Below are 19,249 nucleotides of genomic sequence, written 5' to 3' on the forward strand. Positions count from 1 at the left end.
CAATCTATGATTCACTACAATGACATATTTTCGAACAAAATATTCAGCAAAGTTGAAATTTGACAGAGCAATTCAGTACACAGAGATTTGCATTAAACACAGACCAGCTGTTTCCAGTCTAAATGACAAAGTAGCATAGACTATCAATCACCAAACTCAACTGATTCTTTTTCTTTGCATTTTCTTTGAAAGACACATTTGATGAATCCTTTAATTGGAAATGTCCTAACCTGGCATATAAGGTGGATAGTTCAATTTTTTATCATGACACCCATGAACAGATCCATGAACAAAGCTGGCAGGTTCATTCATGTCCTAAAAGGAAAATAAGAAAAAATGATTTTGCTGTTTGAGATTTGGAATTGCTCTTTAATGAGACAGAAAATGGACAGCAAAAACTCACAATCCATAGTCCATCAAACTTCAAGGTTTTCTCATAATACTCCTTTATTGCTGTATGCCACCAGGTGATTGTTTCATTGTGGAAGAAGTCTGGGAAAGCAGTATAAGATCGATAATGCTGTAACGACACAAAACACCAATTTAACAAACACAGGATAATACCTTACATATGCTATTTAAAAATGATTTCTGCACCTTCTTGTAGCTTTCTTTCTAATTTTCTCAATCAGGCCAATCATATTTCTCTGTGGACTTCACCAGTTTCAAAATCTCCCCTTCCCCAACTGCATCCCTAAACCAGCCCAGTTCGTCCCCTCCCCCCACTGCACCACACAACCAGCCCAGCTCCTCCACTCCACCCACTGCATCCCAAAACCAGTCCAACCTGTCTCCGCCTCCCTAACCTGGTCTTCCTCTTACCCATCCCTTCCTCTCACCCCAAGCCGCACCCCCATCTACCTACTAACCTCATCCCACCTCCTTGACCTGTCCGTCTTCCCTGGACTGACCTATCCCCTCCCTACCTCCCCACCTATACTCTCTCCACCTATCTTCTTTTCTCTCCATCTTCGGTCCGCCTCCCCCTCTCTCCCTATTTATTCCAGAACCCTCACCCCATCCCCCTCTCTGATGAAGGGTCTAGGCCCGAAACGTCAGCTTTTGTGCTCCTGAGATGCTGCTTGGCCTGCTGTGTTCATCCAGCCTCACATTTTGTTGTCTTGGATTCTCCAGCATCTGCAGTTCCCATTATCTCCAATCATGTTTCTCTGCTCTCTTAGTTGTTAATTATTAATTGTGTTCATGTTGAAGTTAGATATGACTCCAGCTTAATCTTTTCAGGTTTTCATTGTCAGTGCAAATATTAATGGCAAATCATATGGTTTCAGATAAGAACTAAATTAATGTATTTAAGGTTCAAGAGTGATTAAGTTGGAGGAATATAATTAGATGTGTAATTCGTTCGATAAATAAGGCTTACCTCCACTTGATAGTCCCAGGATTTTGACGTATCAACTGTTACATTTGGAAAATCTGGCCATACCTGCAATAGGCATTCAGGAAGTTCAAAGGTTACAAATGGTTTATGTATTTTGCAGCTGTTATGATATACAAATAATTGAATTTATGGTATGAAATTGGAAGCATTAAAATTGTCTTAATTAAAAAAGGCAACCAAAGCCACTTCATAATGTTGCTAAGTTTCAAATGGATTTCAAAAATTAAAAGAAAAACTCATTACCTTCCCCCATACAATATCAGTGCTATTCTCCCATTTAATGAAGACATCATTATTGTTTCCAGTGGTAAAGGCTTCATAAGGTTTAGTTTCATTACCAGAAATAGCTGGATCCTGCATAATTTTAAAAAAATGCACAATCACACATATCAAATCCATAGCTCCAAATTACATTATTAATTTAATCCATGTCCTTCTTGGAAAAAATGCACAAGAAACTTACCAAAATAATAATAGTTCGCATCCCTTCACTTCTTATTTTATCAAAAAAGGCTGGCAAATTCTGGAAATCATTGGCATCAAGAGTAAAGTCCAACTGCCGCTCCATGTATTCAATGTCAACATATTGCACATCCTGAAAAAAGTTTTTATTTCATAGAAATCCTGACTAGTTAGAATATGCATTATTTAGGTTTCTTTATATAATCTCAGCTATCAGTCTCAAAAAAGATGTGAAGGAGCCAGTGTTGGACTGGGGTGGACAAGGCCAGAAATTGCATGCCACTAAGTTATAGTCCAACAGGTTTATTTGAAAAAACAAGCTCTCAGAATGTAGTAGATAATAAAATGTGAGGCTGGATGAACACAGCAGGCCCAGCAGCATCTCAGGAGCACAAAAGCTGACGTTTCGGGCCTAGACCCTTTCTCAGAGCTCTGATGAAGGGTCTAGGCCTGAAACGTCAGCTTTTGTGCTCCTGGGATGCTGCTGGGCCTGCTGTGTTCATCCAGCCTCACATTTTATTATCTTGGATGCTCCAGCATCTGCAGTTCCCATTATCACTGATACAATTTTATCTCGGAATGTAGTCCCTTGATCAGGTGAAGTGAGAAAGTCGCACGCAGAACACAGAATTCATATGTAAAAGATCAAAAGGTCACACAAGTGATGAGGATGAATTAAACAAACCTAAGGTGCTATTAAATCTTTAACCAGTTAGACAGTTTTAATTGATTAATATGCATATGTAAATCCGTGAAATTCTTTCTAGTTACTGCTCTGAGAGAACCAAAAATTTTATGAGGGTAAAGAAGAGGTGACATTTTAGATTAGTTCAGTGTGATGCCTTCTCTGGAATTTGTTTATGTTTTGGTTTGAAGTCAGATTGGTTTTATTTCTAAAGTAGGAATTTATTAAATGCCACATTGACTGACAATCTAAAAATTGTTTGCTTTTTGAACAAAATAGAACATGTCTGCAAATACAAATTCACCCCATAGATTTACATGTGTATCTGTGTATGGATGGGTGTGTTGGGGGAGAGATAGAATGTGTGTGTGTGTGTGTGTGTGTGTGTGTATTTGTTTTGTGAGAGAGTGTTTGTATTTGTACATATGTATACTCACACATACATACATATACACACACTCCCTCACACAAACTCTCACACACTCCCTTACACAGATCCTCTCTCATACACACACTGTCTCTCAAGCATAAACATGCATGCATACACTCCCTCTCTCTCCATCCCTCACAGACGGACACACACACACACAGACACACACAGACACAGACACAGACACACACACACACACACACACACACACACACACACACACACACACAGACACACAGACACTCACAAATCTATGGGTGAATTTGTATTTGCAGATGTATTCTATTTTGTTCAAAAAGCACACAATTTATAGACAGTTACTCAATGTGGCGTTCCATAAGTTCCTACTTTAGAAATAAAACCAGTCGGGCTCCAAGCCAAAACACAAACAGATTCTGAACAAGGCATTACACCTAACATGCATTGTCTGATCTAAAATGTCACCTTTTCTTTACACTGTTAAAACATATAGTTCTCTCAGCACAGTGAATTGAAAGAAATTTAGGGACTTATGTACACACATATTAATCAATTACTATCTTCTAACTGATTAAAGGTTTAGCAGCATCTTAGGTTTGTTTAATACATCCTCATCAGTTGTGTGACCCTTTGATCTTTTACATATAAATTCTACTTCTTTCTCACTTCACCTGAAGGAGGGGCTACGCTCTGAAAACTTGTGTTTTCAAATAAATCTATTGGAGCATGACCAGGTGTCGTGTGATTTCAGTCTCAAACAATTTTCATAATACATAGTTTGGTGACCTGATTTTCATTGAAAGCCACAACTCTCTATGTCAGATTGAGCCCAATGTCACAGAAATACTATGCAAGCACACTCTGCATTATGTATAGATTCTTCCTGAAAAACAGAATGATGTTTAATCTAATGAGGGACTAAAGAGATTTAAAGTATACAATTACTAGAGGTCCTAGCACTTGTGTATAATCATACCACTGAGAAACAATATGTAAGTCACCTATTTTAGGAGATATTACACCGATTGGCTACGCAAAGATTCTGACAGATTTGCTGCTGATTTTGTAACAGCATGCATCTGAAACTAATTTCTATTGGCGTAAATTGGTTTATGTTATCTTCAAAATTCTTTTTTTTACATCAGTTACTCTTACTGCATTAAGTAAACAATTTATATCCTTGATAGGCTATTAGAGAGAATGATACAATATTTGCACTGAAGTATATAAGTAGCATACATATGGCATTTTTGCATTCTTCATGTCAGTGTAGAGATTCTCAATTTCAGTGGTATTCTTGTATCCATATCGACATAGCTGAAATCCCAGTGACCAATAGGGGGGCATGACTGGGCGGCCAATAAGCTAAAAAGTACAAGAAAAGAATTATTAAAATTTGTTTTCCAAGCTGGGAAAAATGCACATCTTGTTCTTAGTTTCACCATGTGATTATACATGCCTGTTTAGTTTAAAGTGCAGGATTCAGAAGGATTGATGAATTGTTTGGCTTTTTATCATTATAACTTCCTGCGGAAGTCATATCAATTCAGTAGGATGCTTAATGACTTCATAGCTTTTTGCAGAGGTGAGATGGTGCTTTTTCTAATATACAATGCCTGGCCTGAATGGGGCTTTACTCTTGGACAGTCAAGTGTGAATAGTAGGTTGAAACTACTTATGGAAATATTTATTCTGGTTCACCCTCACCACACCAGAGTTTTGACCTCTGGCAGTGTTGTCAATACTGACCTACCTAACGACTACCATGTGAATAACCAAAGAAATGAGACAATAAGCATTCATTCATGGCACCAAAATTGAAATTCATCCACTCACCATGCTTAGATGAATAAAATCATATTAATTGTTTTACATTGATATTGTTTGGGTACAATTAGGAGCACATTCAATTTGGTATAGTGCCACAATGGGGACGTTCAAATACAGAATACTGGGATTGGCTGGATTATGCTTGGGTGATCTTTGAAATAAGGCTGGTCCAACAGGTGGCACATGCAAAGGGATACAGTGTGTGCTCGTGGAGCCATTGTTCAAAATCTAGTTGAGTGTAATTAGTACATTTTACGTGAACCTGGTCCTCCAATCAAAGATGATTTCTCACATGTATATGCTGGTGATCAAAGGATTTTAATGAGCTTAAGCTGCAGCAGTGACTCTGCGACATGTGGTTTGAGGTGGCTATGAGCAGACACTGGTTTGGGAAGGTTAGAAATGAGTGTCGGACTTTGGTGCCGAGTTGAAAGAGAATTGGAGGTGGTTGTGTTGTATTGGGGAATGTTGAGGGTGGGGGCCAAGCAGAAAGAAGGAACAGGGCGCTCGCAAGGAATGGTGGTTGTGCCGCTGTCAGCACTGCTCCTCAGCAATATTGATCACTAAATCTCCCTGACTTGCGTGAGTAATTGTGTGCATGCGTAAATGGTGAGTGTGAGCAAACATGAAAAAATGGGATATGTGGCTGGGGAATTTGTGTAAGTTTGAGTCAATAGCTTGTGGTTGGATGTGGGTGAATGAATACATGTGGTTTTGAGTGAATGGTTGTGCTGGTAGGTCAGTGAATAGGTGTGAGTAAACGAATGGATTTAGGTGAATGGCTGGGTGAGGGAGACTATTGTTAGATATGCACAACAACCTTTTCCTCCTGCTTCCACAAAGCAGACTGGTAGAATAGGAAATCAGAATGAAAAGTAACACACTTTTCTGTGAATTCCATTGAGGTCAGCTCAGAACATAAGCTTGGACCAGTTTGGGCTGAGGGGCTGTTTCATCTCTGTATTACTCTATGAATCTATGGTGACTGGGGTGATGAGTTTTTCTACAATTTAGTGCACATCATGCACCACAAAGTTATTACTAAGACAGATGACTTGAAGTTTAGTAACAATTACAGGACTAGATTTATCTAGGATATCTGGTCAGCATGGACGAGTTGGACCAAAGAGTCAGTTCTAAGCTGTCCATCTCTATGACTATGTCTAATTAACAATATATGTTAGAATGATACCTCAGAATGTCAGAATGACACTGGTGGGCATGTAGAATGCGCTGCTGGCAGATGAAATGGAGTCGGTTACTTTAGAGACTTTTAAACAACTCTTGGATAGGCACATGGAGGATAGTAAAATGTAGGGTATGCAGTGTAGTTTGATCTAAGTAGCATATTAGGTTGGCACAACATCAGTGAGCCGAAGGGCTTGTACTGTGCTGTACTCTTCTAAGTTCTATATATTCTACGTCATATACATCATGCACACAGTTCACTGGCTGACTAACCCACTGAATCTTTGTCCTACAGACTGCTGACTTGACTGCTTGCAATCTATACAGAAACTAAAACAGAGACCATGAGAGTGATAGTATGATGTAATTTAGATCCCATAAAGATAAAGTGACCTTCTGATGTTCAATAAAATAACAGTGCCACAACCCTGCTTTCCCGATAAATTCAAAAAAGTTATATATCCTTTTTTCAAATGATTTTATCTGATGCATCTGTTGGCTACACTGGAATTTTCTATCTGCTTAGAAATGTGGAAGACTATGTTCTTTCGGCCATTACTTCTTCAGCATTCTGTTGTGCTCTTTAAGTTCAATTTCTGCAGGAAAGATGAGGTGCATTAATGTTGATTGGAATTTGTTCTTCTGCAAAATTTCTTGCAGATGAGAAATGTAAAACTTGTCTTGTGAATTAATCCTCAATCATCATTAGATTGAGGTTCATCAAGATCTTGAGGATATGCTTTCTATATTTATGCTACCTAGGTATATATATATAAATATACAAATTAATACTTTGTTTAATAGCAATACTGAAATTAATTCAAACCAGACTATTAAGGCACAGATACTTACTGCTGTGTATTGTTCAACAACATTTTCTGGGTTTGGACCAAGGACCATATAAAAATCCAGGATTCCTCCAATAGTGCGATATGTCAGAGACGGATAAGGTTGAAGTGTTACATCTGGAGGTTAGAAATACCATAAATACTATAAAATTAGCAGTAATTGTTAAATTCAGCTTCAGGAGGAAGGGAAGTTAAATGAAAGAAAATCCCTGATATTCACTTTATAAGTAACAATTTATCTTTTTGACCCTAGCAGTGAACAAATTAACAGAACTACTAACAAACCGAATAAATCCCCCCAACTCCTAACAATTCCCCAACTGAACAAAATTCTGCTGGTACGCTATTACAGTAAACACAATTCCCACTTATAAGCCCAAGTAGTCAGAGAGAAATGAACTAAAACTTAGTCTCTCGAAGTCCACACAGAATGTGTCTTCTGGAATATTCTGTCTCCTCCACTGTTTCTCCAGTCATTAATGTCTTTCTTCTGCTGATCCTGCTGTCAGGGATGTATTGCCTGTGAAGATTCTTAGCGAGAAGTGCCATGGTACCTTTTATGTATAAGATAGTGCTTTCTTAGAGAACTTAGCGATTTCTTGCAAGAGCAAGGCGCTTATTTCATGGATGGTGATTTGCTCTCCCACTAATTTTCAAAATCCCTCTCCTCACATATCTTGGATGACTTTTATCGATTTTCTTACAATAGCTTTGGTCTGAAGTTGTCAGAACCTTCAGATTTAAATTCAGTTGGCTTTCATGACTATGTGTTTGGTTTAAATTAATTGGTTGATGCCAGCTAGTTGCCAAACATTTAAATAAGCCAAAAGCTTCCAATCACACATCCAAATGATACATGTTTTCATTTTAGAACTGGCTGCACTTGTCCAGCTACTGACAGACACATTTAAGTTTAAATCTCCAAGCTTAGATAAGCACATCACCTCTTAAAATGACTACACACTCTTCCTCCCATTATCATTTTTTCCACGAACAAATTCCACCTTCCAGCCTTCCAATTCATGATCACTCCACACAACTTTGTACCACTAGTTTACGGGTTCTCACTGAAAATATATGCAAGAACCATTGCCCAACATAGGACATTTGACTTATCAAATTAATATTCACATAACAAAATTGCTTTATTTTGAGTATATCTGCATACTTATGAAAATCATGATGATATAGATCAAAATAGTAGTTGTAGAAAGCTACGTTACAAATAGTTTCACGATAATATGACTTGTAGTACATAGAAAGAAAGATTTGCATTTATGTAACAATCTTCTTAACTTTGGGATATCCCAAAATGTTTTACAGCCAAAAAAGTACTTTGAAGTGGATCTACCATCAGCAAATTTCATAGAGAAAGATTGCACAGTTAATAATGCAATACTAGTATACAGATAATTTATTTATGCGATGTTAATTGAGGATAACTATTGGAAAGAACTCTAGTGATAGCTTCCCTGATCTTCTAATTGGTGCCTGGATTCTTCTGTATCCATTCGGGAGGACAAGCAGGGTCAGTTTAATGTCTTACCTACAACCAACAACTCTAAAAGTACAGCACTTCCTTTATGCTATAATGTAATATTAATCTTGACTTTTATGTTCAGGTCCCAGAATGGTACTACCTTCTGACTCAGGCTAGCATGTTACCAACATTCTCATGGCTAGCATGAGTGCTAAATTGCTATTGTGGTCAATTAAAAACTCAGGGAAATATTCAATGACAAGGTGATAATTTATATTTGTTTTTTTTGGCTTGGAGACAGTAAACATTGGTGGAAGAATGAAGGTTGAAGTTCCATTCGTTGTTTAATTTAAATTTATTGACCAAAATGCAGTGGTTAAAAATTTCTGTTGCATTCTTGACTTTGCTGTTTTCATATTATTAACTCATTTTAGATACCAACTTATTAAAACAGATGGAAGAACTAAAATATTTGTATTCCACAGATTGAGAAATTGCTGGAGAAACACAAGAGTGAGTTCATTCTCTCCAAGTGCTGATTTTCTTCAGCATTTACTGTTTTCATTTCAGATTTCTAACATTTGTAGTATTTTGCTTTTATTTCCTTTGGTTTCATTTTACTTTCAGTGTCATTTAAGATAAATTACTTTAAGATTTTAACCTTTTACTTTCACATCATCTGTCATTATCTCCTTGGAGAATTATTTGGTCATTATATCAGTCATTAAATAATCTTTCATATCTATATCATTTGATATCTGTTGTGAAAGATACAGATTGTTTTCAGGCAAAGTCATAGTCACCAAGGCCTATATAGGTCTTTAGGCCAAGAACAAATTGAATAGTGGTGAGATAAACTAATATTAATATATTGATTATCTTTGTTGTTGCTTATTTTGGATACAAAACCTAATTAAATGAAATGTGCCTAATTCTTTGAATATTGGGCTCTCTTAGTAACATGCAAAGTCTCTATGTGCTTTTGAATACCATTTATAATGTGGATGTCAACTCAGAAGTTAATTGATATTCTGTCAATAACAACTTAAATTTCTACAGCACGTTTAATTTACAGGAGCATTATAAAATAAAACATGATATTGTGCCACTGAAGAAATATCAAATCAAGCTCGGTCAAAGAGGTAAGTTTTGATGATTATCTTAAAGGAGGACAGCTTTGGAATGAGGCAGAGGGGTGCTCATAAGGTATTTCAGGCTTGGTGCCTAGACAAAAGAAATTGCAGATGTTAAAGATGGAGCAAATTAAATTGGATGGCACAAAAGTCTAGAATCAGAGAACCCAGAGGCCCTGAAGGACTGTGGAGCTACAGAAAATTACAGAAATGGAGAGGATTATGGGTAGAGTTTTGCATTGTGTGAAGATTACAGAGGATGGAATGTGGGAGATCAGCCAAAAGCAAGCTGGAAGAATCAAGAGGTAACAAATGAAGGATAAGATTTTCTTTTCTTTAATATAATCATAGGTTTCAGCAGCAGGTAAAGCTGATAAATAGGTGGCATTATTGATGAGGCAAGAAAATCATGTGAAGTTTGAGTGTGTCTCCAGGTTGTAAACAGATTAGCTTAATTGCAGACCCATGCCAATGAAATGGATGTAGTTAATAAGTAGGCAACAAAGTTTATGTGATTTAATGAAATTTCTGATCATCCATTTCTGGGTGATACAGTCTGGTAACTTAGCAGCCGTGGAGGAGTTGAGAGAGGTGCTGGGGAGATAGAGTAGTGTGGCTTCAGCATGTATGTGAAAAACAATACTGTGCTTTTGGACAATGTAACCAAAAGGCAGATAAGAAGTTAGTGGAAGGAAAGAATAAATCCCTGTGGGATATCAGAAAGAATTGTGTGGAATGGGAAGATAAGCCACTGCAAGCAATTTTCTGGTTGAGATTAGTAGATGAGAATAAAACCAGACAAGAGCAGTTTCACCCAGCTGGATGACAGGGGAGACGCACTGAGGATGCTGTGATAAACTATTTCAATGGCTGCAGGCAAGTCAAGAAGGTTATAGTGATTTTAGGCTAGACTTTTGTTATATTTTGGACTTTATCACCAACAAAAATATTTAAAAATCATTAACATGACGTTTTGAAAATAAAACACCTAATTTCGCACCTTAACTTACCCATTGCATTACTGTTCAGCAATAGTACACCATGGGCTTTGAAATCTTCTTCAAGACCCATATAAAAAGGTTGGCTCCCATAACAGTTCATTTTATACTGCAAACATATATTAAGTGAAAATCAGGCAAGAAAAATCTACGATGGCATCAGTCAGAACATTGAAAACTCAATCATAAATTTTTGATGGACTAAAATCAATGACTAGTAACTTCAATCATGCAGAAGATGTTGTTTCAACACCAGCAGATTAATTCAGATTGTAATATGCAAGAGTGTAAGCATTTTCCATTGCAAGTATGCAACCCGCCATGTTGTTAAGGGGATAAAAATAAGTGTTCAGAGCCCATGCCTGAACCTGAATACACAAACAGGGTTTTCTTTGTCCTGAGGTAGCCAACAAACATCTGCATGCTGTAAAACCAGACATTGGAACTACCTGCTATCAAAAGATAAACTTTTCAAATGTATTTATCTGAATAAATACTGGAAGCAGTAGGAATGAATCATTGGCAATTGAAGAATAAAAACATGACTGCTCTTACTTGCAACCCTTCTTTGAAATGATTTTGTGTCTACCAACCCAGATTTTGAATGCCTGAATATTGAACTTCACTTGTAACTCCAAAATCCCTTCTCATTCTGGCCTTTGACCCAATCACTTGGACTCATTAATCCCATTCCCATGGCCTCTGATATTTCCTTTGACCTCTTAACTCCTGACTCATTGTTTGCCGAGGGCTACTGCAAAATCGTAGCGATCCATTCCTGGGTTCGACTAGATTGACCATTATGATGCACAATGTGTCCCTGCATCCTCTCTGCATCCAAAAATAATACAAATAAGAGCCTTTTCTCTTTTCATGCAAACCTCTCATATAACTTTAATAAAGTTCATCCAAATATTAACTCACGTTTCTTTTCAAACATTGAATAGCTACTGTGCATTCCTAGCATTTTATGTTTATTGCAGATTGCCAACGTTCTTAATTTGATCAGTTTGCCTCATTAACAATCTACTGTTCTAGTGGTAAAGATGTAGAATGCTCTATTTAAAATTCTGTCCTATGTGTAAGTTGAGTGATTCTTCCTGACAGAGGCAATCAACAACATCCATCAAAGTACTACGGATGAAGTTTCTTTCAATATGTAAATATCCTTTACATAGCAACTACTTTACCACTGAGGACATTGATATTCTTATTATCAAATTATATTTATGTTAATAAGTTATTTGCCCTTTGTTCACTGAGCCGAAAATTCAATTCAGTGAAAGTTTTGTTTTAGTGAAGACAGGGTATTATAGTTGCCCAGAGTGGAGAACCAAAATGCAACAAGCATGAGATTCTATTAGAGGATAATGCCATCTGAGATCTACAGATGAATCACATTCTTTTTGCACGCACTGATCATCATAGCTCATCGCTCACTGTCTTTCTGTGACCTGAGAAGAATGTAGATCACTGCCACTTTAAACAAGAAATGACTTTACATTCTCAGAGGAATGTTTCCAATAACCAATCCAGAATAATTTATTATGTTTCCACGAATGTGTGAGGGTGGGTGTTAAGTTGATGTTTCCTAACGTCAGTGTGTTTCAGATCTGAGATTAGATGTAACATCTTTGTTGCTGTATATTCATCAGCTCAGTCACTGCTGTCTCGAGTATTATCTAAATCTAAAATCACGCTTTTCATATAAACTTCATTTATTTTCACTGTTAAAATCTGTATGCCGTTCATTTTCTTAAACATTTCTGCATTCTTTTGAATTCAAATTGTTCATTGTCTTCAATTTTCCAGGATTGATAACATTAATATTTGTCTCTTCTCCCTCTACTAACTCAATTTGCCATCTACTCCATTTTAAAATATCCTCAAAGTAGTCACCTTCAATACATTCTAAAAGAGTGTGGCATCAATGCTCTTTCTTAGGAATACAGTCTAAGGTGCTGAAGTGTTACATTTCATTAACAACCTCATAATCATCTTTATATTGTGATTATGTCTGAGGTCAAAAAGAATTCTGCCCTACCTCAGTACAAAAATATTAGTAATAAAGCTAACAAAGGTAACTTAAAAATAACTAAGAAAAGTAAATTTCAAAATAGTGGATTGAAAATTACACACAGACCAAAATCTGTAATTTTGCTTCACATTTGCAATTAGGCATGACACACATATGATGGAGGAAGAGGGGAACTGAGCCAACAATTTTACCTGCAGCTGTATTTGTTATGCTACTATTGCCTTTTTCAGGTGTCATCAATTGAAAAAAAAATATTGTATTTACAAATCACTTTTTATATTGGTTTTTACAGTGCACACTATTACCATTGGCAACATAAACTGATGAATAATTAGATCCCTGGTTGATATTTCTTTGTCAACTGTTTTAATGGAGATGTTATTTTAAAATAGAAATGTGAAGCACCTTTACTTTAACCTAGATCACCCACATGAAATTTATTTAAAATATTTGGATTATAATAAAAGATAGTGGAGTTTCATTTGAATCATCTGATAAAAATAATTTCTCGCATTGTGCAATCTAACTCCATTTGTGAAAATGCAAATAAATATCAGTTTACTTTAAGTCAAAGATGCTCAGCATTCAGGATGCCGACATCAGAGTAGAGATCATTGCTCTGGCATAAACAATCCTCGAATAGAATGGAGGTTGCTATTTCTGCATGAACCAGCATTCTACCATCAAACAGGAATATTCAGTCATTTGCTTTACAATTTTGAAGACAACAGTCCTGAATAGGAGAGATAAAGGGTTACAGTAAATCAAGGCTCTGTGATTTATGTGTGAATGGGCTCTGTTGTTCTTCACTGTAAAACTTCAAGCAATTGTAATCACTTTGACTTACAACATTGAATCCCAGCATTGATGTGTAGCTAGGGTAATTCAATTTTTCACAGCACTTGATGTTAGTAATAAAACACAATAAGCACAGCTAAGGAGATAAGTTTCAAACTTACACCAGGTGGCTGATCTTTAGCAAATATTCCCCAAGTATTCCAATTCAGATCGTGTTTGAAACTTTGATGCTGGGTTTCTCCAAAGCCATAAATATATTTTGAAGGGAGGTGGGTTGAAATTTGTATAAATTGGTCAGTAAATGTTAAACCAGGCAACTGGGAATCCCAACTGCAAAAGTAAAGAAGAATGGAATTTTTAGCATTTTGGCATTAAATTAATTCAAGAAAATGTCGACATCTAATAGGGTTCTAATCTGGTTTAGACTGCTATTATCAAGTCCAAATTCTTAAGTATTCACACAAAAGACAATATTATTTTATAAGTTGGGAAAGAGAAATTAACAGTTTACTTAGTCCAAAGCAATTAAATGTGATGAAATCATGCAATTAGATGCTAACACAGTAGGAGTTTGTTGTAGTATATCTAATATATAAGAAAAGAGCTAGTTATTTTGATTGTATTATATTAGACAATTATGGATCACCACTCTGGGTCCGTGTCAATTGTATTTCATCTCGTCTCAATTAGTATTTGTCAAAAATTAAGGCTGCACTGTACAATTTTCTAGTTTCCACTAGTTGTGGGCGAGATTCTTGCTTCTGACACAAAGGGAATATTGCATCTGCGTGTTTAACTACCAGTATCTAGTAACAATTATGGGCAGCTAACCAGACCTTAATGAATGCATTTGAAAACTCATTGCAAAGTTTATAGAGAATATTGGAATAGCATGGAAAAAAAGTTTTGAATACGTATAAAGTACATAATGATACAACAATTATAGCAACAACCTCTAGCAATTGAATACACTTTCACTTCAGAAAAGACTAATTAGATAAAGCTCAACAGGAGCGAAAGACAGAAATATTAGAACTGTGGCTAAAGCCTTCGTTAAAAGGCAATGTTTTAAAGAGTGCCTTAACAGCAGACAAATTTAAAAAGAATTTCCAGAGGTTATACCAGAAATTCCAGAGATTCCAGAGTTATAGTGGTGAGAAAAATGACATTGGGAGAGGTCATGAAGATACTTAAATGTAAGGAAAATAATTCTGGAGTTGAGGTATTGGGGCTTGAGATGTAAATCATTGGACCCAGAGTATAAAAGTGGGACTTTGGATAGTATAAGCAGTAGAATTTTGAATAAGTTTTGATATGGAAGCTGGAGAGCGGGGCCAGCCATGAGGAACTTGGATTAACCAAGCCTGGAGAAAACAAATCTATGACAAAGATAAAAAAAATGTGGTATAATAACAGGGTCTTTGGCCTACTGTGTCTGTACTGACCTTGAAGTCATTCTAAACTAATCCCATCTGCGTGCACATGGTCCATATCCCTCAATACCCTGCCTGCTCATGTGTGTGTCTAAATACCTCTTAAATGTTGCTATCATATCTGCTTCTACCCTGGCACCGTCCAGGAATGTAGGTAACCCTCTAGGTAAAAGACCTTGCAGATCGCCTTTAAACTTTCTCCATCTCACCTTAAGCCAAAGGCCTATAGCATTTGACACTTCCACCCTGGGAAAATGACTGTGACTATCCACCCTATTCCCCCCCCTCATTATTTTATATACTACTATCGGGTGACACACAGCCTGACACTCTAGCAAAAACTGTCTAAGTTTGTCCAAGATCTCCTTACAACTAATACACTCCAATCCACCAACATTATGGTTAACCTATTTTGTACACTCTTCAAAGCCTCTACATCCTTTCTACAGTGTGGTGACCAAAACTATACACAATACTCTAAATGTAGCCTAACTAAAGTTTCTTCGGCTACAAAATGATTTAGTAACTTCTATGTTTAATGCCCAGACCAATGAAGGTAAGCACGCCACATGCCTCCTTAACCATCGCATCCACTTATATTTTCTCCCTCTATGGACTTGCATTCCAAGATTCCTCTGTATATCAGAGTAGTAAGGTAGAGTACTTCCTTTTTGCATTTGATCTCCCAAAATGCATTGCCTCAAACTTGCCCTCATTAAACTCCCCCATCTGCCACTTATCCACTCGACTTTGCAACTAATTTATACCTTGATGTATCCTTTAACACTCTCCTCACTATTCACAGACCATCTAGATTCTGTGTTTTCTGCAATCATACTAATCAGACCACCTATATTTTCATCCAAATCATTGATATATATTATAAACAACACACATCCTACCACTAATCCTTGAAGAACACTGCTGGTCACTAACCTCCAATCAGAAAAAAAATATTGCTCCACAACTACCCTCTGTCTTCGAATGACCATGCCAATTTTGTGTTTAACTTAGCAAGTTAAATGGGACCCATGGTAAGTATTTAATGGGTCCCATATGACCTAATCTTCTGGACCAGCCTATCTTGAGGGATCTTGTCAAATGCTTTAGTAAAGTCAATGTAGACAACATCCACTGCTCTATCCTCATCAATTATCTTTGGCACTTCTTCAGAAAAGTGCAACAAATTTGTAAGACAAATCATCTCATGCACAAAGCCATGCTGACTATCCCTAATAGCATGGTTCTTTTCAAAATACAAATAGAGCATAATGAGATTATCTACCTTTAAGTTTCTTGAGAAATTCAGCACCTCCTTCTTAATATCGTCATTCCCTAGAATATCAATATAGTACTCCCTAACCTTCCATGTTGTTTTCTTTGGTGAATACCAATACGAAGTACTCACTGAGGACCTCACCCACTTCCTTTGGCTCCCAGCATAAATTCCTTCCTTTGTCCTTAAGTGGACCTTGATCTTTCTCTAGCTACCCTTTTGATCCTAATATACGTACGCATGCCTTGGGATTCCCCTTAATCCTACTTATCAGGGACATTTATAGCCCCTTTTAGCCTTCCTAATTCATTGTTTCTTTCCTGCTTTTTTTATTATTCTTCATGCACCTTGCTGATTTTAAGTTTTTAAATGTTTCAAATGCTTCTTTTTTTTCCTTTTTGATTAAATGTTCAATATCTCTTGTCATCCAGGGTTCCAGAAACTTGCCATCCTCATCTTCCATTCTCACAGAAACATGTTAGTCCTGAACTCTGATCAAACAGCTTATGGATGAGGCTTCAACAGCAAAATGGCAGAGACAGGAAAGGCAATTTACAGAGACACAGTACTTTGTCTTTACAATAGAGAAGAGATACGTCAGGGCTCATTTGAAGTTAATCAGGAGAGTCCAGACAGTGTCATTCAACCTGAGATAGCAGTCAAAATAAGGACATTGGTTCTCAGGGTACATATTTTGAAATTGACGCCAAAGACAGAATTTTCAATATTCTCAGTGTTTGGATGAACATTTTACTATTACAATTGAGGCAGTTTTGTGATAATAGCAACAGTAAATTCCATTTTTGTAATAAAATGTTTCAAAAGATTTCACATGAGCATTCTGTCACGACAACTGTTTGGAAACTCAAAGTTGTAAGAGCAATTTTAGGTTGTCATTCGGAAAGCTGTGTTTTTTTATAAACAGTGATGATCAAAAAGAACTATAACTACAGAATCTCAATAAATCTGAACAATTAGGGATCATGACACTACCAGCATCAATGCTACTGGTAACCTTCACTGCCAGGGCAATAACCTTTAATGCTCAGTTCTTTGTGTTCAGAGATTGAGCAGTACACTGGCTTTTTCAACTCTTATCTTTTCAGACTCCTTTATAATAGAATACTTCTTCCATTTACTAATTAATAAATTCACACTTTGTTAACTCAATAAAGCCTGGATAAAAGGGCTCCTTTGTGAAAACAAACTGGGATTATATACATTGTTATCCTGACTATTTGTTGTATGTTGGGTTTCTGAGTTAGTAATCAATGGATTTTCCGTGTCAACAAACTGGGATTATATACATTGTTATCCTGACTATTTGTTGTATGTTGGGTTTCTGAGTTAGTAATCAATGGATTTTCCGTGTCCACAGTTAATAATTAACTTAAGAATTTCTGTAACCATGGTGATTTATTTTACAACAGTTTTTGAGTCCAGATTTTAGAGTAATTTGGACTTGTGAATGGCTAATATATATTTTTGTTTATTTTAGATTGATTTTCTAACGCAGCAAGATAAATAACAGGCGATGATGTTTTCTTAGAGACGTCTGATAATTTTAAAAAGATTCACAAAGTTTTCAAAGAGAAATTCCGAAGGAAAACAAGAACAAATTACTCAGTTGTGGCAAAAAAAAAGATAATTTTATGGTTGAACTGACAATCTTCGATGATTATATTAACAAAGAACAAAGAAAATTACAGTACAGAAATAGACCCTTTGGCCCTCCAAGCCTGAGGCGATCAAGATCCTCTGTGTAACCTGTCATCTATTTTCTAACGGTCTGTGTCCATTTGCTCCCTGCCCATCCATGTACCTGTACAAATAAAGCTTAAAAGACGCTAATGTGTCTGGGTCTACCACCTCCACTGGCAACGCGTTCCAGGCACCCACCGCCCTCGGTGTGAAGAACTTTCCACGCATATCTCCCTTAAACTTTCCTCCTATCACTTTGAACTCGTGACCCTGGGTAATTGAGTCCCCCACTCTGGGAAAAAGCTTTTTGCTATCCAGCCTGTCTATACCCCTCACATGATTTTGTAGACCTCAATCAGGTCCCCCCTCAATCTCCGTCTTTCTAACGAAAATAATTCTAATCTACTCAACCTCTCTTCATAGCTAGCACCCTCCATACCAGGCAACATCCTGGTGAACCTCCTCTGCACCCTCTCCAAAGCATCCACATCCTTTTGGTAATGTGGCGACCAGAACGGTACACAGTACTCCAAATATGGCCGAACCAAAGTCCTATACAACTGCAACATGACCTGCCAACTCTTCTACTCAATACCCCGTCCACTGAAGGAAAGCATGCCATATGCCTTCTTGACCAGCTTATTGACCTGCGTTGTCACCTTCAGGGAACAATGGACCTGAACACCCAGGTCTCTCTGTTCATCAATTTTCCTGAGGACTTTTCCATTTGCTGTATAGTTCGCCCTTGAATTCAATCTTGCAAAATGCATCTCCTCGCATTTGCCCAGATTGAACTCCATCTGCCATTTATCTGCCCATCTCTCCATTCTATCTATATTCTGCTGTAATTTCTGACAGTCTCCTTCACTATCAGCTACTCCACCAACATTAGTGTCATCAGCAAACTTGCTGGTCAGACCACCTACACCTTCCTCCGGAACATTTACATATATCACAAACAACAGTGGTCCCAGCACAGATCCCTGTGGAACATCACTGGTCACAGGCCTCCAATATGAGAAACTCCCCTCTACTACTACTCTCTGTTTCCTGTTGCCCAGCCCGTCTTTTTTATCCATCTAGCTAGCACACCCTGGACCCCATGTGACTTCACTTTCTCCATTAGCCTGCCATGGGGAACCTTATCAAATGCCTTACTGAAGTCCATGTATATGGCATCTACAGCCTTTCCCTCATCAATCAACTTTGTCACGTCCTCAAAGAATTCTATTACGTTGGTAAGACATGACCTTCCCTGCACAAAACCATGTTGCCTATCACTGATAAGCCCATTTTCTTCCAAATGGGAATAGATCCTATCCCTCAGTATCTTTTCCAGTACCTTCCCTACCACTGACGTCAGGTCCACCGGTCGATAATTACCTGGGTTATCCTTGCTGCCCTTCTGAAACAAGGGGACAACACTAGCAAGTCTCCAGTCCTCTGGGACCCCACCCGTTCCTAAGGATGCTGCAAAGATATCTGTTAGGGCCCCGGCTATTTCCTCTCTCGCTTCCCTCGGTAACCTGGGATAGATCCCATCCAGACCTGGGGACTTGTCCACCGTAGTG

At 37.4% G+C, this 19,249-nt stretch overlaps 1 protein-coding gene across 1 annotated transcript in view; it reads right to left on the reverse strand.

Moving 5' to 3' along the window:
* si (sucrase-isomaltase) overlaps positions 1–19,249 on the reverse strand; it is a 169,185-nt gene that overhangs the window by 50,287 nt on the left and 99,649 nt on the right. Inside the window, exons 30-38 of the mRNA XM_059651067.1 lie at positions 13,430–13,598; positions 10,445–10,541; positions 6,826–6,938; positions 4,195–4,320; positions 1,863–1,994; positions 1,643–1,753; positions 1,382–1,444; positions 404–520; positions 231–315 (exon numbers count right to left, since the gene is read on the reverse strand). Of these exons, the coding sequence (XP_059507050.1) occupies positions 231–315; positions 404–520; positions 1,382–1,444; positions 1,643–1,753; positions 1,863–1,994; positions 4,195–4,320; positions 6,826–6,938; positions 10,445–10,541; positions 13,430–13,598 (1,013 nt within the window). The remainder of the gene's footprint in view (positions 1–230; positions 316–403; positions 521–1,381; positions 1,445–1,642; positions 1,754–1,862; positions 1,995–4,194; positions 4,321–6,825; positions 6,939–10,444; positions 10,542–13,429; positions 13,599–19,249) is intronic.

Source organism: Stegostoma tigrinum, chromosome 14 (assembly GCF_030684315.1).
Source record: "Stegostoma tigrinum isolate sSteTig4 chromosome 14, sSteTig4.hap1, whole genome shotgun sequence".
In the NCBI taxonomy this organism is placed as follows: domain Eukaryota; kingdom Metazoa; phylum Chordata; class Chondrichthyes; order Orectolobiformes; family Stegostomatidae; genus Stegostoma; species Stegostoma tigrinum.